The following is a 23,528-nucleotide window of genomic DNA, read 5'->3' on the forward strand; positions in this document are numbered from 1 at the left end:
ATCAGTCACTTAAAAACAGACATTAGCATAATTGTAACTGTTTCACCTTTGTAGCAAACAAAGTCTCTCCAATTACATATGTATTAGGTAGTGAAAAGCCTCAATCTGTGCTATTGGCTAGACTCTGAAAAACTACGCTACTGGTGTGGCACGCAATCTCTTTTCTATTCACACCCTGCTAAATATTCATGTTCTTGCTGATTTATGCACTCTAGGAGAAAAAAACAACAAAATTATTAAAATAACTGAACAAAAGTTCTGATGCAAACTACAGAGCCCAAGTCAATCTTTTATATTTATTTTCCCATCCTTCAACTGATAGCACTGACTGGCCACTCAATTTCTATTACTAGACTACATACCTTTTGTAAATAATTAAAAATGTATTAAAATAAAATAAAATTACCAAGATGAGATCAGTTGCTGCACTACTACATTTTCACCTGCAACCTCTGAACTTCTAATCTTTCATATGACAAAAAGTGGCATCCCAGAAATTTCCAAAGTTCAAAATTATGTTCTTTTGAGAAGAAACTGGGGAATTCATTCTCAAAAACACATGCACAAACAAGTGCTCTACACACTTCCTCTTTTCACCAGTGCATGTACTTTGAAAACTGTAGGGCTTGTCACTCTCCACAGAAGCCTGAGTGTCCAAGAACTACATAGCACAGCAAAAAGACAGACTATAACTAATCATACTACTGCAAAAATACAGAAGAACAGCGTGGCATTCTTGAAGCTTCTGTTGGTATGGAAAGAACAGAAACAGAGTAACTTGGGGTTATTGATAGTCTTGATAACAGAAACTGGCAAAAAAACCCACAGCTCATGGAGTTTTTTTTCATAATCGCAGAAAGAACTTTCAGCACTTGTAAGCATATTATGTTTGTAAAGCTACGGTACCTGTGGAGGTCGTATGCGTCCTCCATACCATTTATGTCTAATACCCTTCATACTGCCTCCTGGCACACGTTCAAGAATCACAGTGTGGACACCAGCAAGTAAAGCTTGGTACATGTGAAAACAACATGGAGAGCAGAAACTGGTTTCTATGGATCAAGTCTGCAGGTTGAGCCACAGAGTATGAAGGTACTTAACAATATAGCCACACCTTGAACTATTTGCCTTATGACCTTAAAAAGAGAACTTAAATTCTTTTAGTGTTATCTCTGCTAGAAAAGTTTGGGATATTCTTTATATTCAGGCCACATACAGTTTATGAATAACAGATATTCTGAGCACGTCAAACAGGTTAGGTTTGCAGTGCTCAAGACCTCTAGAAATACATTGTTAATAGGTTAGAGAATCCACTTATCTGCTGGAATATTTGTCAATCTATGAAAATCCATAGATCATATAGATCTGAAAGCGAAACATTATTTCCTCTTAGTGTATTTTATCTTAAAAAATCCTCCAGCTTATATCATATTTTATTTGAAAGCACTGCTTCCATGTTCTGTTTGTCATCAATCAAGTTTCTAAACACTCAGCTATGATTCAGAGTGTTTCCATTTTTGTCAATAGAAAAAAAATAATCATGATTTGAGATTAGTATTAATATTAATGTTGGCAACCCTGGAATAAGCCACCCTTTCTTTTTTCACTCCACTGCTACTGATTTATAATTTACCTTATATCCACCACACCTACTGGTATAAAATTATTTCAGACAAAGGTTTAAATTATCCCATTAATGTATAAGGACAATTCAACTAAAATCAACAGGGAATTCTGCATTCTAATAGTACAGTATAAGCCAAAATTTAGACTCTAGAAAGCGACAACGTGGTATATTTCAACTCTGTATGACAAAGTAGAAAATAAACATATATAATAACCATTACTTTAATTATATGTAGTAAATGCAAATGATCTTGAATATACAGAACATGTAAGTACCGTACATTTATTAGATATCGCTTCTAAATCATATAGATCATTCACCATCTTTTGCCTATGCAGTTCCTGTTGCCAGAAGTTCATGGAACATCCCCTACGCTAAAATCATCGCCTGCTCCTCTGTCTCTCCCCCTTTTCATTGTACCAGTTCCTGACACCAGGGGACGCAACTGATCTCCGTTTCATGCTATGGTTTGTGCACAGAGCTCTTCAGAGCTCTGATAAGGCTTGTGTAACTTGCTACCACGGAACAGTTATTATACTGTAAGTTTAATTCAATCCTAGGATCTTAGTTTACCTATGCTTGTGTTCTGAATGCACATTTATGCATACATCCTCATATTCTAATCACATGATACCAAACTTGGGGACAGCTCCTTATAAACTTTGCTGAGGCAAAGGTGTAGGTGATCTTTCTTAGAGTACAAAGTTGTCATTGTAAACTAACTACAGGTAATGAAACATCAAGATACTTCAACAATATGCGGTCATGTAACCTTGTAATGAATTTCTCATTCCAGCAGAAGCAGCCTACTGTTTGCATTTCCTATTTTCATATTGATTTCATATTGAGTATTTACTTTCCATACGGTATTACAGTCTGATCCTAAAGTTCTTTTATAGACAGACCAGCTATGTATACCCAAGTACACTTGGTCTCAGTAAGGACTATATGATTGGATTGACTGTTTATCTATCTATCTGGAAAACTGGCTTCTAAAATTCCATACTAGGGAAACACGTGATTTCTTTCTTTTTTTCTCCAATTCGCAGATCAAACTGTTATTTTTTTAACAGGTAGAAGCATTGGGCTTTAATGAATCAGGCCCCTAATTAAAAAAAATCAAGTAATTTCTAACTCCCAGTATCAAACACTCATTCCCAACAGTAGTACATGACTTGGATCATTCTTGGCTTTTCTGTATTTACTAGTATCATAGACCCACAGCCTGTATTAACAACTATTCTTTGTTTGACTTAGTTTGTTTTCTACAGATTATTCACCACTTCTATACATCTCTATCTCTTCAGTATATTTCATTTGTTTTTCTTAGATCTGATACTCATCAAGAGACAACAGTATAGAAAGGATTATTTTAACTGCAGATCCTTACTCCCCATCTTGGCATGTGCTAGATAGAATTTAGTTAAAATCTCATCAAATTAATACTATCAGGAAGAATAAAAGATCATTTCTGCAATAATGGTCACCTAGAACCGTATTTTTATAATGCAGCTACTCAAAACTGAATCTTGAACTCAGAAAATTTAGAAACAGAATTCTTGATGACTTATTGAAATAAATAAATAAAATTAACTTGAAAAAGAATATACATTCTAGTTTGTCTTCAGGTCTTCCTCTTTCTAGCAGTGACAAATAGCACACAATATCTTTCAGCTGGATCATGTCTGGTAAATGTAAGTTGGCAGGAGTAGGAGGTCGGGATGTAGAGGTGCCTTTGTTAAGTCTCAGACCTGGAAATAACATACAGCCTTTGTTACTTGTAATGTATGATGTAAGCAGAAAATGAAAACATAACCCTTGCATATATGCATCTTCATTTTATGTGAATCTCAGATGCCTTCTTAATTTAAATATAAAAGTGATGTTTTAAACAATTCATGTTCATAGTTTATCCAGCAAAGCCAGAATTAAAATGATAGTCAGGTTTTAAAATTTTATATGGATAAAGCAAACTATTGGAAAAAAAAAACAGTCATGGGAATGGCATAACCCTTTTTTTCATTTTCGTTGATCTGATATCTTTTGACTACCAAAAAATTTGGTTAACGTTTTTATTCTACTACCTTACATGTTAATTTAAGTATTAAAACAGTCCCTGCCCAATGCTGCATCCACTTCCTTGCGCTCATAGAAGCTTCATCTAACTTATAGACTGATACCAGCACAGTAACTGAAGATGTTTTAGTGTCAAAGAAAACTCTGATAATACCCAAGTGTGTAGTCTTTCCAAAAACACAGCCAGATGTGTGTCAGAGCAACACACATTTAAAATATGGAAGTCTCGACCACAGAATATTACGAAAATAAATACAGAATTTAAATAATAGTCATGATAATTGCTCAAACATTGTGATCAAGAGCAGTCCCAGTGTACCACTCGGAATACAAGTTTGAACATTGCCAAACTTTTTGTTTCAAGAGAACATTAATATAATTGGTCCTGATGATATTACTGGAATCTGCAGGACTAATAAATAGAGGAAAAAAAGGGGGAAGGACAGGAGAACACAGAGAAAGGAGTAATAATACTTTCTTTACAAGTTTGTTACATTTCTCACTGACTTTAGTGATGTTAAAGATGAAACTTTACAAAAGGATTTACTGTTTTAAATATCGTCTATAACTAATTCAGAACAGATTCATCATTGCACACATAATCTGCATACATAATTTCTCTCATCCCTTTGTCTTGGACAAGTTAATTACTATAGCAAAGGGAAACAGAACTCTGGTGGGGTTTTTTCCCCCTGTTTTTATCTTGAAAAACTTCATTACAATCTCAACACATTTTCAAAGGTCTACTGAGGTACACATGCTAAAAAAAATAATTCACTACATATGAGAAAATTGGCATGCAGAAAATATATCTCTGAATCAAGTTCATGTTCATGGTTTCAGGCAGATAATAAACACTGAAAGTAAATATTTAAATTAATAAAAAGATTTAATAGGGCAATGTTCTATTAAATAAGCTTGTGTGCTGGTTAAGTGTCCTTAAAATTACGACATTTTATAAATGTTAATCAGTTAAGAAGCTAGCTTTAATCACACAATTTACACAAATAGTTCACATTCCAGTCTTACATGAATTTTATGCACAGAATAAAAAGTATTATAAAACTTGGGCTAACTCATCTCAAAAATGTATAGTCCTGAAATCCAAATGAGAAGGCATACAATTTCAAGGTATCTTTTAGCTTATCATCAGCTGCAAGGTACAGATTAAAGTATTACTTCTTAATCAGAGGTGGGAGAGGGGTGGCTGCAATGTGCTGACTTACAGATGACTTACAGTGCTGCTGCTTACCTGGCATCTGCTTCCATCTCTCTTCAGACACTTTAACTGAAAATACAATTTATAAATAGACATGAGTGGACCAAGAAACACCAAGTAAAAAAACGGACACATACCAGAGCGATTTATAAACCCTGCTACTTTCCTTGTGATCTTCTCTAGCTCTCGTGTACCTTTCCATTTTCCAGAAGAATGTTAAACGTTTCTGACAAATTTATTTCCCAGTATGGTCAGTTTTTTTCATTATTGGTAACACTTAAAAATTACTAAAAATCCTAAAACAAAGGTTTCCGTAATTTTCATTTGCACATCAAAATGCACCAATGCACACTTTTTCCCTTTAAATGTTACAAATTATAAAGATGTAACATCTAGTTTAAATCTCATGCAATTGAATTACACTATGAACAGTATATTTTCAAGCACAAATAACTCTTGCATGATGTGAACTGGATTGTCTCTCTGAACATGCTTGGATATAACAATTTATCAAACAGTTCTTCTGGTATCACACTACTGGTATACACATGGAAGATTACTAATCTGGTCTCACATTACACTATTGCTGATGTCCTTACTAACAGAAAGAGATGAAAATTAACTACAAACTTAGAAAAGTGAGTGAAGGAGAAAAAAATTTTAGGAGGTGGCATTAGAGTAAGAGACTTACCATACAGTTTAAACAACAACAATAACAACCATAATAATGATTATTATTATACCACACATAAGAATAAAATCTATCAGAGAGAATTATAGTGAAAGTGAAGAAAGCAGAGTACGGTCTATACTGGGCAGAATTTACCTGTAAATCTGGCAATGACCTAAAACCAGCTGTTATCATTTCTACATATGAAATGTCAAAACCATAGAAATATACCACCAGAATGATAAAAGATGATTTTCTTGAAATAGTAGTCAGACAACGTATGTAAAAAACACAGCATAATAAATAAATATGCACCACTAAATGGTAGCTGCTATTGGAGTTATCAGGCAAAAAGTGTTAAATGTAAAAGATTACAAATTTTGGTGGCTGATACAGTGCATGTTTATTGCTGGTGCTACTCATTGATGAAAACATGACAAAAACTTCAATGAAAAACTAAAAGTAATGACAGTAGAAATGAAATTGTGCTGCTGAGACTTCATAGGCAACAGAATCTATATTCATAGTTGAAAAAAATGCAATGCTGAAAATTTAGGACATCCAAAATACACCCTGCAGCATACAATAAAGAATACATTTAGACATGCCCTTAGAGATTCTGTTGCAAAGCATCTTTAAGGGCAAGGAACTGAATCACTGGTCTAAATGACTTGCCCAAACCAGTGAGTAAGTCATTATCAGAGCTGTAATCAGCAACAGAAGGTTTTGAATACTCCACACAACTGCTTATACCATAGTCTACAAAGCCTACTGCTCTGCACATGGAACCGGTCTAGATAACTAACAACAAAAGCCCAAGAAGTTGGAAATGTACTGTCTACACAGCAGGTATTTGAGGGACAAGATGTGTCCATGGCAGTTCTGATTAGAAAGGATAAAAAAAATACCTGAAGAATTCAATTCAAATGCAAAAAAGAAAATTTATATGAAGAATCATACCCTCAGTGTGGTATGCAAGCTTTGCTAGCATAAAGAAGTTTTTTCATTTAAGTCTAATTACATTTAATGACCATTATAATATAATAGAAGACAATAATATAATATGGGGTTTTTGGTTGGTTTGTTTGGTGTTTTTTGCCAGAAAATACAAAGCTAAGAAGTGGAAATAACAGGTACTGTAAACTTAAATAAAGAAAAATAACTGAAACCCATCTATTTAACACAGTTGAGAGTGGCATGCACTAAAAAGAAAAAACAGGTCAACTCAGTGGGTGATATCTGAAAGCCTATAATGAGTATTGTACACTGAGGTATCTATGGAAATCTAGTGCTTGGTACCTGCAAGAAAAGTTAGCATTTCAGCTGGTAGCACTTGGACCAAATGCACACTTCTGGAAGAGTTGCAATTTGAAGACACCTAATCTTCACATAAAGAATTCAAGCAATTAAGTACCCATCAAACCATCTGGTAACTCACTCTAAGCACTTGATTATCCCAGCTGTTCAAAACACACAATTTATTTCATTAAATTAGTCTAGCTTCTGCTTTTAGCTACTGGATTTTGATAGAGTTCCCGAATTGCTAAAGTGCTAAACCAAATATTTCAAGTTAAGAAGGTAACCTTAAATTTCTTCTGCAAATTTTCTGTAAACGTTTTATAAATTTTTTTAAGTTGACAGTTTTTAACACTATTTTGCATGGAAGTATTTTAACATGTTATGTCCTCTGAACACAAAATTACATATAATAAAAATGTTCAGTTTAGCATGAAAATTTCACACTGCATTAAAGAAGATCTCTACACTGGGAAAAGAAATACTGCTAACACTTATAGGATGTTTAAAATATCAGTAGCTGCTAAGTATGTAACATTACTAATAGCAGTATCACACCTAGACAGCTAAGAGAAGCAGCAGTAACTGGGCACAGAAACTGCAGAGCACCAGCAGGAGCCTCCTGCATGAAGCTCTGAAGGTTTCTAAGTATTTACACAGTAGAGTAGGCAGCAAGATCATGCAACCATAGTGATCTGATTAGAATTAACATGACAAATACTGTCCACTTGGTGTCTCAGCTGCATCATTATTGTGAAATAAAGACGAAACCACTTAATTTCCATTTCTTTTCACAGTATTTCTTGTTCATGGTTGAGTTAGCTTCTCAATTTCACAAACGTCAGAACAAAAAAAGAAATACATATACCTTAGAATTCCATATATTTACAGCTATGAGAAGTAAAATAGGAGGGGGAGGGAACTTTCAGCTCTTATACTGTGATTTTATTACTTACCTCCAGAAAGGTGCTGGGGTTTGTTTTTTATTAACGGGCTGCAGTGAGAGATTTTGTTGCTAAATGATGTAAAAAGATGCTCAATGAAATCATCTGGTAACTCTGCCTCCAGAAAAGTCTTCATGAACAGCTTGAACCCTTCTAAATCAATTGTCTAGAGTGTGGGGGGGAAAAAAATAAAGTATTCTGAATTGTTCATTTTGCAAAAACTTTCATACTAATCCATCAAATAATATTCTGTTAACAAAAACTTTAGACTGTCTTTGAAAATACTGATTTCTGAAGATACAGCCTGGCATACCTATTCTTGAAAGTGACTGATTATTGAATTAAGTATTGCTACAATAGCCCAGAGCACAGTGTAAGACAGCCCAGAGTAAATTCAGAGCACTTGTATCAGAACCCCGAAACTAAGTTCCATGTTCTCTAGTTTCTTGATTAGAATATGGCTTAACAACACATACAAAACTGCAACCAAAGGCACCTACAGAGCTCACAGGGATGTACCTAGCAAGTCTTAGTTTTTCCCAAAATTAGGCAGACAACAAGCAGGGGATTTTTGGATGCCTAATTCAGGGAACTGAAGGTCTCCTGTCTTTTCCTAGGTGGCAACATGTTTTGCTGGTATTTGTCAAAGACAAACTAATTACCATGTCTTAAATAGGTTCTAATAGTCAAATGAGAGTGCTGGGACATGCAACATTACTTACAGGGAAAAAAAGTTGTTGATTTGAAACATTTGTCATTTAGTTTAATTTGGTTTTACTTCTGCCAGCAAAGTAAGAACTGATTAATGAAACTTCATTGATTATTTCTCCTGGTAAGACAGCATTGTCTGTTTTAAGTAATAAAATGAATCACAGAATATCTAAAGTTAGAAGGGACTTAAAGGTCATTGAGTCCAACTCCCTGCTCCTCACAGGACTACCTAAAACTAAACTGTATGACTAATAGCATCATTCAGACGCTCCTTGAACTGACAGGCTTGGCGCCATGACCACCTCCCTGGGGAGCCTGTTCCAGTGACTGACCACCCTCTCAGTGAAGAACCTTTTCCTAATGTCCAGACTGGACCTCCCCTGATGGAGCCTCACTCCATTTCCTCGTGTCCTGTCGCTTGTCACCAGAGAGAGGAGACCAGCACTTCCCCCTCCACTGCCCCCCTTGAGGAAGGTGTAGACTGCAATGAGATTGCAGCAATGTAAAAGCATTACGATCCCATTTTATCCTGCTAATATAGAACCACTAAAGATGAAGGTGTCCTGAAACAGAGAGACCTCACGACAATTTCAGTTTTATCTCAGAAATAACTGACACAACTGCAAACTTAGCAATGATGCTACTCAGTTATGTATGTGATTTTAAAACAGCTTATCAACCATTAATCTGTAAAACATAACAGTTTCTGTCTTTGTTTCTAGATCAAACAGGACAGCAACTTTTCGACATGAAATAATTAAGGGATAAAGCCACATTATACCACAAAATTGACTTGGAGAAATTTCCCCATGCTTCAGGGAAGACTCCATTTCTCCATAGAAAACTCTAGTGTAACTCCTTTAGTTCAGCACAGTGAATGCAGCATTAGGAGGGAAAAGACTAGCAAGAAATCAGCTTGAAACCATGCCAGAAAAAGAAAACTGAAACTAAATTTTCAAAGTGCCTCAGTGACTTTGGAATCTGAGTCACAGCATAAATAATTTTTACAGTGACTTTAATATATCATTTCAAAATTTTGGAGCAGGGATTTCTCTCCCCCTACTTTTTTTTTTTTTGTTAATATTATATTTAAGAGATGTAGAAATTTTATGTCCACAAGAAATAAGGTGTTTTCCATTACGGCCAAGACCTAACTGCCCCAGGGTAATGTTTTAAATGTGCATCACTGTCCTTACGAGGGACCAATAACAGAGATTGCAAAATTTGACTGATCTTGTGCAAGTCATTATTATTAGGAATGCAAACTTGGGAAGAGGGTGTCTACACTGAGCTTCTGATCCAGAACACTTCATTTGAGAAAGAAGTTCAGTGAAATCAATAAAATTCTTACCTATTGAACACAAAAATAGCAGAGACTGAAAATAAAATTGCCTCCACAAGGCTCAAGCTAGGTGTAAAATGGAAATAATCAACTTGGACATGGACTCACTATCTTTGTCTCATCACAGAGTTTCAGCCACTCTCTTCTACTTTGGCAAATCATACACTGTTTCACTCATGCTACAAAATTTATGTTTTTCCTCAATAATAAAGTCACTGACATTTAATTCACTGTTTATAAAATATGAAACCACAATGGCAAAAGGATTTGTATCAGCACCCAAGTAAATCAGTCGTTAGTTTACATTATATAAAAGTATTTTTTATCTGCAAGCATAACAAATACATTAATCATTAAATCAACTGACTTTAACAATGTGAAATTGCTTTGTTAGACTGCTCGTTAATGAAACGTGTCTTAGCTATTTCACTAAATTACATACAAAGAGGGATAACCAAGTGAAAAAGGAAAACAGAAAAACAAATTATAATCCCATTGAAGTTAAGGTGCATGGATGGACATGTAAAATATTACATAAAGCTTTTTTTAATTTACCTTGTCTGTGGATTTTATGTATATACTGCTAAAAATATTCCTTGAGTTTACAGCTATCTTAGATTTTTAAATTGCTGTCTTAGTGACATTGGTCCACCAAGCTGCCAGAAATAACTAAAACCCTAATGCCATTTTTTTTTTCTATTTATGGGCTCAGAATTATGCCTGGGTAGAGATTTGGATTAATAAATAAGGTTAAAATTATGTGTTTCTTTCTCCCTGAAGACTGTCTTCAAGATGTTCAAACTTTTCAATATTTTCTTAAAATAGTCAGATTATCATCTACTCCAGTGTCCTCTAAAGCAAGCGTTCCACAAACTGCCTTGTATTTTCTGGCCAGGAAAGATAACAGATATCAAAGTAACACGTGATTTGGCTGCCATGTCCATTTATTGTATTTGACACCCTGACTGCCACTGATTAGTGTGCTCAGCAAAGGAAGAAAGTGGGTGCTTGCTCTATAAGGTTGTTCTACAGTCAGATTTCTTCAGCTGAAAGTGCTTTATCCTCTGCTCTAACATGCTCTGTGACCTGTATTCCCCCAGGGGAGTAGCAACATTCATACAACCAGAGTTAGGACGTTGCACATCCAAAACCTTTCAGATGATGCTGAGAGCTGGTTAGGAGCTGGTAAGTGACTTGAATACATATCAGAAACATTTATAATAACCCGAAATGCAGATACAAACCCACATGCTCTATCAAAAGAATGCAACAACAGTCATGCCTAAAGGAGACCTATGCGTAGAGCCCCATGATTAGGTTCTTGCCTCTATGAAAAAAAAACCCACAAAATCTGTGATTCTAATACTCTATAGCTGAAAAACATTTTCATTTCTGCTTGGTGTAGATTATCCTATTAGAACTGAGCCCTAAAGTAATGAAGTCTTTTCTGGAAATTTGTTTTTGTAAATGTATATACAGTAAGTAACAGAACTGAGCTAGACTACAGCAGATCTAGGAGTAGTTTAGATTATCCATCTAGCTTTCCAATGAAAAAGCAGTGAGCTTTCAAAAAAAGGCTCACTTTAAATTGCTTTCACTATCATAGCCCTCTCACTGTAATATACATAAGCTGTTACATAACTGTAGAAAAATTGAGTAATTTCTTAAAAAAAACCCTGTGAGGACAACTGTAGAAAACTTATAGGTGTTAGAGTATTATCACCAAGTAGAGGTTTTAGTATTGAGTATGGTTCATTTAGAACAGAAGACTTAGAGATGCAAAACATTTGCTCAGCTTAATTTAAAATAACTTTCACAGAAGAGAAAACAATATACAATATTATAAGCATTTCTCTATTCTGCAATTATACAGTATTTTTCTTTTTTCCTTATGGAACTTTACCCTTCTAAAATGCTTCAGTAAGTAACCACCCTTCCTCCAATTACTAGCATTTTCTCCCAACCCCAGCTACTTTTCAAAGGACCCACACAATGCTTTGGTAACCAAAAAGACAGAAAAAGGAAAGCAGAGGACATTAATTTTCCACACTAACATGGATCATGCTCACTCTGCTATGTAAACCACAATATCTTCCTTTTAAATCCCACTGTCATATCAGAATTTCTCAGATGAAAAGTTCAAAAAATTTTAGTATGGTTTGAAAATAATTTATTTCTGTTAGTGAATTTGCAAGCTTTAATTAAACGGTTCAGATCAGTAATATCAGAACAATATATAAGCTATAATGGTGGATGTTTTCTTAAGCACGCAGGCTAATTGCTTAATTTTCAACAGTTGCTTAGCTTCCAGAAGCTCCAGTTGAATTCAAATGAACCTGATAAAGAAGGATTTAGCATTTCAGAAGGCATTTTCCATGACGTTTCCCAAGTCAGGGGATGAGAGCGGGAGAGGATGTACCAAACTGACTACAATTAACCTGGCACATGAATTAATTAATTCAATTTCACAAGAGACTATCAGGGAATAGGGAGATTATGATCACAAGCGTAGGAATGTCAGGAAAATTTTCAACATAACAGGGAGATATATAAGGACGTAATTGAAGCAGCCAATAGTTACTCACAGGAACATAAAAGAACTTTCAAATCATTTGGCCTAAATCTCTGGGGGTGGGGGGTTGGGTGTGATAAAAATTGCGCTGGTTTAGCTTTGATTCAAATAAAAAAGGTACCAAAAGCCTTGCCTGTAAGTCACAGAAAGGTAGGTTGTTTTTTATTAATCATATATAACTGGATTCCTCTTTTATGTATTAAACAACTGATTCACCAAGTTTACTGGAGCTCCTTTTCTTATGTCTTACAAAAATAAACTTTACAAAATAAGACTTTATAAATTTTCATAATTTTCTATATTATTGGTTAATAAAACTTCATTTGGTAATGAAACATTTTGATACAAGCCCAGATAAGCAGGCATTCAAAAACACCACCGAGTTTCAGCTAATTTAAACCATAACATCCATATAAAATTAATTTTACTACTATTTTTAGAAGCATTTCTTATTATTATCATTTCCCATTTATAGATTTTATCAATGTTTCTAATTACCTGAAATTCAAAAAAAAAAAAGGTATCTATCCACCTTGGAGAAAAGGAAAGGAGGAAGGAGAGAAGGCAGAAGCAAAACTGCACAGTTTTAGCTTTAAAATTCTTTTTAGCAAATAAAGTGTGTCAACCACTAAACATTTTTTGGCTGTTTTTAAAAGCAGACATGAAACTGGTCTCACTATGACTCAATGCAGAGGAAAATTAAAAATACGCATCTTTTTTACGTGATAAATTGTCAGGGAAAATCCGTAAGACTTAATGAACCACCCACAACATTTCAAAATTAATCCCAGCACTAAAATGCCAACAAGAATTTAATCCATAAGTATTGTTTTTCTGTAAGCTCCCCACAAACAGATCCGTACAATAAACTGAAAAAGAAGAAACAAACCAAAGTTTATAATGAGTTCTAAATGATTGACTGACCACAGAAAGAAGGTTGTGGATTTGTCCCACTACATCCAACTACGTAACACAACAGATTTACAGAGAAGGCATCCTAAGGTGTCTTTTATGCCTTTATTAACTGTGCCCATTCATTAATACACTGTGATAAGGCATGACTTTTACTTCACAATGCTGTGCAGACTAAGAAACCTCTTACTCAATTTCATAACTGTAAAACCAAGCAGCTAATTACAGTCTAATGAGAACAATATGGGTCAGTTCAGGAAAGGAATGAAGATGCCTGAAGTTGGACATCGGTATTTTATTGATGCCCTTATTCATACTGGGATCTCAAAGGACTCTCTCAAATCTAGTAATCCATAAAGCATTTATACCTGATAAACCCTTTAGGTTTTTTACTTTAGCTTCCTAAAGTGTCCACAGACTTATTTGTGAACATGAACAAAAATGTTACATTCTTCACTGGATTGAAGATTTCATCATTTGTCACACATCTAATACAATCAGGGTACCTAAATCTGTGTTATCAGGTCTCAATATACATGTAAAAAAAAAAAAAAAAGGCACTGTCCACCAAGTGCAGTGGAGACCACTATTTCCTTCTGAAAGCACAGGAAAAGTGACAGATTCTCCTACCTTTTGGAAAAAAAAATAATAAATATCTCCTGGTAAAGACACCTCCCCAGTGGGGGTTACCTTGGCTGAATTCCCTTGTTTGCCTGGGGGAATTCAAACTTGTATCTCTTTCTCTAGAGAGTATCCAAATATCAGAAAAGAGCTGAAGATTCACTGACGGAAAAAGAGGTTTCTGTATGTCTACACCAACAAAATTATTAAATATTTACTTGTAAAAATGTTACTGAACAAATTATTGAAATAGTCCTTTGAATGAGGAGGTGATCTGAACATGTTTAAGAGATCAGGCTAGTCAGGGAGATGCATCAAAAGAGATAACAAAATGTTTCAGCTGTTAAGGCAGCACTTCTGGACACATGCAAGAATTTAAGGTGCTTAGGTAAATTTTATATAAAATGGCTCAGACAACTTTTTCATTTCTTTCTTTTTTAAATTGCCATACCAGAGCTGGGTGCTAACTTCACTCAGAGTGGAAGTAACCCATTTTGGATCTAAGCCTATGCTAAAAGAAACAGAACAAATCTATGTATTGCACGTATATAAATAAATATTCACATATACATACTATTATATACAGTATTATTTATGAAACAAAGCAGCAAGCAGCAATTATAGATTGTTCAGAGAGGTCATTCAGTCCCTCTGGGACTGTAACGTGTCATCTCACATGCTGCATATATTTTACAATTAAATTTTGGCTAATATGCCTTAGTCCAAAACACTTAACAGGTTTTTTTTAATGTTAATGCCATGAACAGATTACATACAAATAGCTCCATCAGTGCAAATAAACATAAGAAAGTAATAACAAGTTAAGAACAGCAGAAGCAGTTTTTATAACAGTGAAACAAGACAGACCAATCTGTCTTATTTCCAGATACAAGAACATTCCTGTTGCAACGTCTGACTAAGCAAATACAGACATATTTGCCCAGATCTTCAGTTTCAGCCAAATTCATCTTGTTAAAGAACCCATACCCAACCAATGTGTTGTGGTGGAAATTTTTCTGAAGCTTATGGCATCCTTCAGTTGACAAGTAAACTACAAACACAAACAACTCGGATTTGCTCTGCCAACTCCCATTACTTTGAAGAAAATTCCTTCCCTCAAACAGCCCTTTAAGAACCAGGATAAAACAGAAATAATTAGGCCAAGAATTATCCTCATAATAATACTCTTGGAATAAGATAATAAAGAACAGTTACTCAAGGAACTCACAATGTCTTACAGATACTATAAAACATAAGAATATAAAACTAAAACACCACTAGCTACATGGATATACAAAGTGGCAGCTGCAAAAGGTAATACCATATACCACCTATTTTGCCTAAACTAAAAATCTGGAGAAAGAGAGAGAGACGATGCTATTTATGGACGGACTGGAGTATGTGGGGAGGTAACATCTGAGGCAGGCAGGCACAAGAGGAAACAGCAGTGACTATCAATCCTTCTTCCAAACTTGTTAGCACCTCTGTCTCCACTGCATCTCTGCTCCTTAATGCTTTTCCTCCACTCTGGCAGCAGCCAAGAAGGCACCACTGGGTAAATGTGTATGGGGTGGGGAGGAAGGCTGGAAATGAGCTACAGACCCCATATTTGGACTCTTCAGAGATTTCAACCACATCTAAAGGCAACCTACTTGCAGCAGCTGCCAAATGCTATTAAGGAACATGGTAATGGCGCAGACAAGAGGAGGGTTTTTTGAGTTACAAGGTATAAATCCGCACTCAGTGGAAGAACTGAGGTAAGATCTAAAAGAAAGACTCTCCACAGAACATTGTACTTCCCCCTTTCCCAGCTGCTAAAAGCTCCTGGGAAACTCCTTAATGGCTTTGACCAAGCATTACAAGATGTTTTCCTATTTTTCCATCACAATACATTTTAAAAGCCAATTCTGTAGAAAATTCTTTAGCCTGGGCTTTTATTCTCCTTCTCCACCTCAGGAATCTGATCACTAGTTTACCCTTTCCAACATACCACAGGAAATCCTATGACAGAACAGTAAGCTCACATAAAAAGACACATACAAACAAATAACAATCATTGAACTAGAAAAAAAAGTTACTGAGGAATCTTGACTGCAAAGAGTTGAAAGTCACCAAGAGATTAAAGTCCTGGCAATAAATAAACTACAGTTTTCAGGATAAACTACATTTTTCAGGAGTTTCAAGGATGACACTGATCACATTGACTAAGGAATTCTCAACTGTGAAGAAATAAAAGCATAAAAATTAGTTTAGGATTTTTATAGGTATTAAAAATCTCACTTTATTCACACTTAACAAAGTAGCCTGGAATTTAATTCTCCTGTTAATGCACAGAATACTACAAAACTGACAATAAAGCGACCACTATTTTCCATAAAGCTATCATGACCGTATGTACATTTCTTTGCAGTTACCCCATGTATCTCACATATATGTGATGAGAACCTTTTTACCTTACTAACACCACTAAAGAATGTATATACCTTACTTCTCTTTCTACTCTAAACCAATAGCATAAAGCAGAGCTCTTACTTTCCACTCTTCAATATCTTTTGAATCCCAGATTCCCAGATTATGTGGGACTCCAAGGAAAAACAAATGGAGGTCAGTCTAATGCTTAATATGCTTAAAAAAAATCTACAATTACTATGATAACAGCTCTGTTTCTTCTCAGACAGATAAGTACTTTACACTAATTTAGTGCTAGTTCATAGAGGGTGAATCTCTAAATCTCAGGAAAAACAGGAATTGAAGGACTGGTTTCCAAGTAGCAGCTATGACTATGCTTGGCAAAATAACAGACAATTTCAGGTGTCTTCTAATTTTCTATCAAACACATATAGACCAATACTCAACTAAAAATACAGGGCCTGCTCAGGTCTCTGATCTTCTCATTATGGCTACAACAGGCTATGGAGGTGCTTTAAAATACCTGATTCTGTCCAAACAGCAGATTGACTTCTAAAACCTTGTATGCCAGAGAGAAAGAGGTTGAACTCCATCTGCATTGCCAGGTTAGTAGGCTGTAAAATCTGCCTTAAAGGATCTATCATGGCTAACTGAAAGCATAGGATCACCTCTATGAATTCCAGTGTCTTTGCAGAGAACAGAAACCTGTCCTTCCACAATCCACAGCAAATGTACTATGTTCTGTCCATCCTACACTACGTATTGAATAGGACTGATCTCAGGTGACTGGTCGTATACGACAATGTTGCTTTCTACTTTCTGAAAATTGGTGATGTCACAAAATTTCCCACAATTTATCTGCTTTGTAGTGAAAATCTGCATTGCTGGGAGCTGAAGAATCATGCACATGAGGCCCATAAGAATCATAAGCAAGAACACACAGGAAACTATAAGCGAACAATCTGACACACTGTCAGCAATTTTCACTGGCCTCTTACTTCTTACAAGATATGAAGCATTCATACAGCTATTGGATCCCCCACACCAGTTAAGCTTCTTTCTCCCCTGTGGTAAGCAGAAGTTAATATTCCTTAAACCATGCATTTCAGGCTGCAGTGTCCCTAACCATGAATGTGATTATAGGTAAGGCAAACCAGCTGCAGGAACTCAACCCTCGTTCCTCCATCTCACAGAGCACAACTGACACATGGGGCAGGGGGGAGAAGTGGGGAACTAGTGAAAAAAGGACATACTATACTGTATCTGACTTCTTCCTTTCTCCTACTGCAGTTAAGCTGTGCAATTTTATCATCTGCTCTTCTGCTTTACTGATGGTACACAGAAACGCAAGATCAAGAAAAAGTCCAAGTATGCATATGGTGAAGATTTATGCATTTATACATATGTTCTGTGCCAATATACATGCAACTGTACATGGTATCAACATCAAAACTCAGTATATCCTGATACTGAGAATACACAAAGCATCGTTTCTCAGTGAAAAATAGGATATACACAAGTGAAGCAAATTTTGCATCCTTTATTTTATTAAAAAGGAGACTATTCAGAGGTTTGAACTATACTATGTAATATTTTAACTCCTACGATATTTAGACATTTGAAGAGAATAAATAATTTAGTCAGAAGAAACTGACAGTTCTTGACTGAAGATCTACCCTAACACCAAACTGCAACAGAAGAGGTCTAACTGCCTCCTATATTTTCTTAGCTGGTGTAAATGCAACATGTAGTTCTGCTAGATGACATGTAGCAGGACGAGAAGCTCTATCACTCCACATTCTTTCACCTCACAAGATGCAAAAAAGCAATTTATTAATAGTCTCTTGACTAAGAGTTGCCATTGTGGATGGGTCAGGACAGGGAGGGGTAGAATAATAACTCCTTTTATTCCTCCCCACCACATTGGCCACATAAATGGGAACAAGACATGATCTAGTGTTTGGAATTAATCTCCACCCATAAATTCTTTTAAAATACCACATTTCTTTGGTCTTTTTCTTCTTTCAAATTTGTAGAAAATATTTCAACATAAGCCACTGTTTTCATCATCCTGAAAAGCAGAATGTAAGGGGAAGGGGGGGAGAAATTGTTCATTCCAGCAGACTTCCACAAAATATGGTTTTCATTTATTAAAGAGAACATTTCAGAGATAATGGAAAGAGAATTATGTTGAAATGTAATTTGCAATTAATTGCTTCTTAAATTATGTTTGTTCAATCACCAAATGGTGCCAAAAATGTAGAGTATGACCAGCTTTAAACTACTGACAGTAAAAGCTCTGTGTTATTTTTGTTTGTGGGTAGGTCTCCTTAACTGATTATTTCTTTTTAAACAATTTATATTGATCCAGTATCTGAAAAATGAGTTATTGAAAATGGGATAATGCTATGACAACAATCACACACATTAATGCTAGTACATTAGTGACAATTACATGATCAGCTGTAAAAAGCAATGCTAAAGCATCCACAGTAAAAGTCCAAGGTTTAAAGATTCTTTGATTCTGACAATGTTTCAAAACCTGACTTACACCAAAATATGTGGGAAAAAAGCAGAGACCATGTAGAGAGGGTTAATAAGCTAGAAAATATGAATTACATGAGAATGCATAAGTTTTTGGTGCTTAAAATGTATTTCTAATGTTCATATGATGGAAATTCAAATTAAATTTGGAAATCCTCATGGAGATTGTCTTTGTGCAGCAGGGCAAAGTTTGGTTTTAATTGGAAGTCCTTAGCATTTTCTGATCTAAGCATTTGATTTAATACATTATTTTACATAATTGATTTTGAAAGTTCTGGTAGCCAAATAAAATTATTTCTTACATAAAGCAGCATCCAAATTCTCATCTGCTGAGATGAAAGTTTACAGAGAAAAAAAAATTAAAAAAAATCACATGCTCTCATAGGCTGCTCCTACCAAATACTCCATATGGCCAAATAATATTCGGATATTATCAATACTACAGACATATATAACTGCCAAAATTTTCCCTCAGCTAGCATGTCACTTCCAAGAAGTAAACTCAACAAAACATCTGAAATGGAAATGGGAAGACTCAATTTTTGTGCAATAACTAGATTTTTAAGCATAACCTTGTACTACATTCTCATGTTACTAAAATAAATCAATGTTAATTACTAAAATAAATCTGGAATGTATTCACCAACCACTGCAGTCTCATCCCAGTCTTATACTTGGGTAGGAAAAAATAAATATTTACTACCAGCAGGTTTTCTTTAGTACATGATTATACACATGTGCAAGTTTGTCTATCCATAAGTCCTACACACATAAATACATATATTTAATACATAAATTTACTAAAAATGCTATATTTACTATACAAAGGTGGAGATTTTTTAAGAAGAAAGAGTGTTAAGGCACATACTTTTAGAAGGATCTTGTAGCAGATTATCACCCAGGCTCTATTTTACATGTATTACCAATAAAAAATGTTAGAAAAAATATCCATAAATTATTACATACTAAAGAAAGTGAAGAGCAGGTAGCTAGTATTCTGTCCCAGCAGAATTGCTCATCTGAAAATTACAATTGCTACAGAAATTACGAAAAATGGGGTAGGTAGCATGTTTCACACTAAAACCAAATAAAATAGCAAAATGAATTAATCCCTGAAAAAAGTCACTTATGACAAGAAGTTCTGGTTGAATCAAAAAAATTATCTGCTTGTGAAGACTGTGCAAAAAAACTACTTACAGACATACGTTGCTGAATTGTCATTTTCACGTGGCTAAAATTAAGAAGAATCATTTTTCTATACACATTCTATAACAATAGCATTTTCGCATATTTTAATTGTAATGATCTTCTCTGTCCATTGCAAACTTTTGTGAAGGTTACTGCAGCTACATTTATTAAAAATATTTGCTACATTTCTTTTAGTAAGAAAAATAATATGTGAGGATGTCATTTGAACAGTCATCATTCATCCCTCCCCCTTTAAAAGCTTTGAAGCATACAAACTGACAAACTTTCATAACTGTTTCAATTCATGACTGAACTGTTTGCTGAGATTTAACACAATCTGAGCCTGATTACCTGGATCCCTCACTTGCAATAGTCACGTATACCAATAGAAGACGGTTTGAAATATCCATTCCACTTGGCAACAATTTACATCCACTTTGCACTGAGTAAATTCACAGTCTTTAGAAAGTGGAGTTGTGCTAATTGAACTAAGTTTGAGTTTGCCCTCACCAGAATTTAAAAGTATAGCTTAGAAAGTGATAAAAAGATATGAGCAGTGTCACGTGCTCAGTTATACATGCTTACAGGCCGATGCTAGCAATAGCACCTGTATTGCATAAGAGGAGTTCAAGCTATTTTAATTTGTTGAGTAATTCCTGCAATAAATTATGATTTAAAATGTTTTTTTATACATTTTGTTTCTCAATGCAGTTTCATAAACATTATCCAGATGCCACCAAGTAGGTGAATCAATTGTAACTGCAGTCATCATTATAAAACCAAACCACAATAGAATATATTGTTCTTCAGAATGAAAGCCAAGGGAAAAAAAAAAAAGGTCATAATTAAATACTCTGGGTACAGCACTTTAAACTGTCTTTCCTAATTCAGCCTGACTAAACCTACAGTAAGTTAAATGTGTTTAGAGATATAAACTAGAAATTAACGAAAATTAGGCTGTTCTAAAGCCTTGTCATTGCCCACAATCTCTAGATAAAATCCTTTGTAGGCAAATAAAATAGACCTGCCCTGTGTCTGATGAGGTAACATAAACACCTGTAGAACCATTTACAAGCACCACATAGTCCTTTATTACCCAACTGTTACAAATAGAATGTAAACCAAAAAACACTATTGAGACAAGGGGAGTCAAAAGAATCTCAGTAGACATAATAAAGGGGGATGAAAGATGATGTTTAGTGCTTACGTTGTTGAAATTAGCTGAGGTAGAGACAGTCCTTGATAAGAAGAGCTGGTCCCAAGAACCAGCCAATGAGGTAGAGACAGTCCTTGATAAGAAGCAGGATCAGGCCCCAAGAGCCAGCTAAGACTGGTCTTGCGGCTTGGGTGAATACCAAGAAATCACTGAGCCTGCACAAGGAAAGAGGTTACTAGCGGTGACAAAGAGGAGTCATCTATCTTCATCTCTGCGACCACCAGACGACCACCATAAAGAGGCACTGCGCAGGCCCAGTTGAGAGGAGACTATGGAAATGACCTCTCGGAGCTTATTTTAATATGAAGCAGGGATAGGTCATGCATATGTATAGGCGTGTTGTGAATATGTAATACCTGACTGTATAAACTTGAGGCAAACTGCCGAGTCGGGCGCGCACGACTTTGGTGGGACTACCCCCCGTGCTGCCTAGTGCTGAATGAACATACCAACTTTACAATCTCACTGATTGTGGAGTCTGTTTTCCGCACGTCACTATAGCACCAACATGGCACTTATTTGATGGCTTCAGAATTTTCACTGTTTTAAATTAAACAAAATTTCAAAATTAAATGCTGTTCTCTTAAGAAAATGTCTTTATTTGGTTTTGTTTTGCAGAGACCAAATACCCATTAGCCAAATACCTCTCCCCTGCTATTTCTTTCGCAATACTAATTCAGACATGTAGTGATTAAATGAAAGCACAGGATAATACAATTAAAATTACAATCTTTTAAAAACACAGAAAGATACTTCTCCATTGATGTTAAAAGCATCTTAGTAGTTAAATATTATGAAATCTATCACTGATGACTAGCAGAATAGTTGTAACTCCTAATTTTGCATAAAAACTGCACCATTGCATGTACACTTGTGCCAAAATGCATCAATTTTAAATATTCATTAATGGCAATATAAAAATCAAGAAATATACTAAATGTATCCTTTCTGAAGGAATTTATTTCTGTGTTTATTTCACTTTTAGAAAAGAACAACTTAGCTGATATTTCAAATTAATATGAAAATACGAGGATAGCTTTTTTCATACTTTATAACTCAGTACCAGAATTGGTACCATATTTATACTGTTTTCATGTTGTTAGAAGAGCTGGAATGTTGTCAGAATAGTCTGTCACTCTTCAAATAAAATATGTTAAAAATAAAACAGACACCAGTGTGACCCTCCACTTTTTTGTGGGGGTTTGGGGTTTTTTTTCCCTTTAAAAATGGTGTAGCTTTAAGCAGCATATTCTTTGAAACAGAATGGTCCCTCTGGCCTGAATATCAAGACAGCTTAAAATTCTCTATCAACTTCTATCTAAATACTGATAGTGGTACCCTAATAAACAAAAATATAAACTCTTTTTTCCTTTAAAATTCTTTGAAACAGTATCTACTGTGCATCAGAACTGGAAAATAGTCCTGGAGTTAGCCTTCTGAAAAACTATGAGAACTGAACAGGTAACATGTAAATGAAAGCAGCACAAGGCTCATAAAGCTTAAACATAAGGTACTGCGCAATGCAAAAAAGTAGAGAACAACAGGACAAAAATGGGATCTTAAGGCAGAGAAGGGAAGTATCAAAAGGGAAGGAAGATATCAAGAAAGGAGAGATGTTAGCACAGACTGAGGAAAGGAGACAGAGAGTCCACTAAAGATCATCAAAAATGTCCACAACTGAACAGCTTTGCAGCAGAAATTTACTATCTCAAACATTTTACACCTCTGTGCCCTCAACACTTTCCACAGAACGCAGGCTTACAGCCAGACTGCCAGCATCTCTGCCTGGCAGGCTTCCCAACTCTCTAGGTATCCAGGAAGCTGTTTCCCTAGAAATTCTGCCCACAGAGCCAGAAAACCAGTACGCCCTGTGTCTGAAGGATAAAGTTTTCTGCTGGTGATACTCACAGGTTGCTAGATTTTTCTCTTTTGAAGCTAGAAAGATACAAGATCCTTTCTTAGTCCCCAGTTTCTTAGATGTGAGGGACATGCTTCTCCTACATAATAGATATGCTATAATTCTCCACCCTACTATAAATTAGTTCACTAACCCCTCTATAAATTAGTTCCAATTTGAGTTCACTTTGTCCTATCATGTGGTCAAAGGCAGAAGGATGTGGTTTATGCAGTACCTTTTTATAGAAGAGTAAATCCTCCTATCTGTAGTAGAAATACTTCACT

General features: G+C 35.3%; 1 protein-coding gene across 1 annotated transcript in view; it reads right to left on the reverse strand.

Moving 5' to 3' along the window:
- DGKB (diacylglycerol kinase beta) overlaps nucleotides 1-23,528 on the reverse strand; it is a 367,812-nt gene that overhangs the window by 264,275 nt on the left and 80,009 nt on the right. The window contains exons 4-6 of the mRNA XM_075050079.1: nucleotides 7,845-7,998; nucleotides 4,956-4,991; nucleotides 3,238-3,378 (exon numbers count right to left, since the gene is read on the reverse strand). Of these exons, the coding sequence (XP_074906180.1) occupies nucleotides 3,238-3,378; nucleotides 4,956-4,991; nucleotides 7,845-7,998 (331 nt within the window). The remainder of the gene's footprint in view (nucleotides 1-3,237; nucleotides 3,379-4,955; nucleotides 4,992-7,844; nucleotides 7,999-23,528) is intronic.

This window comes from Buteo buteo, chromosome 2 (genome assembly GCF_964188355.1).
Source record: "Buteo buteo chromosome 2, bButBut1.hap1.1, whole genome shotgun sequence".
In the NCBI taxonomy this organism is placed as follows: Eukaryota; Metazoa; Chordata; class Aves; order Accipitriformes; family Accipitridae; genus Buteo; species Buteo buteo.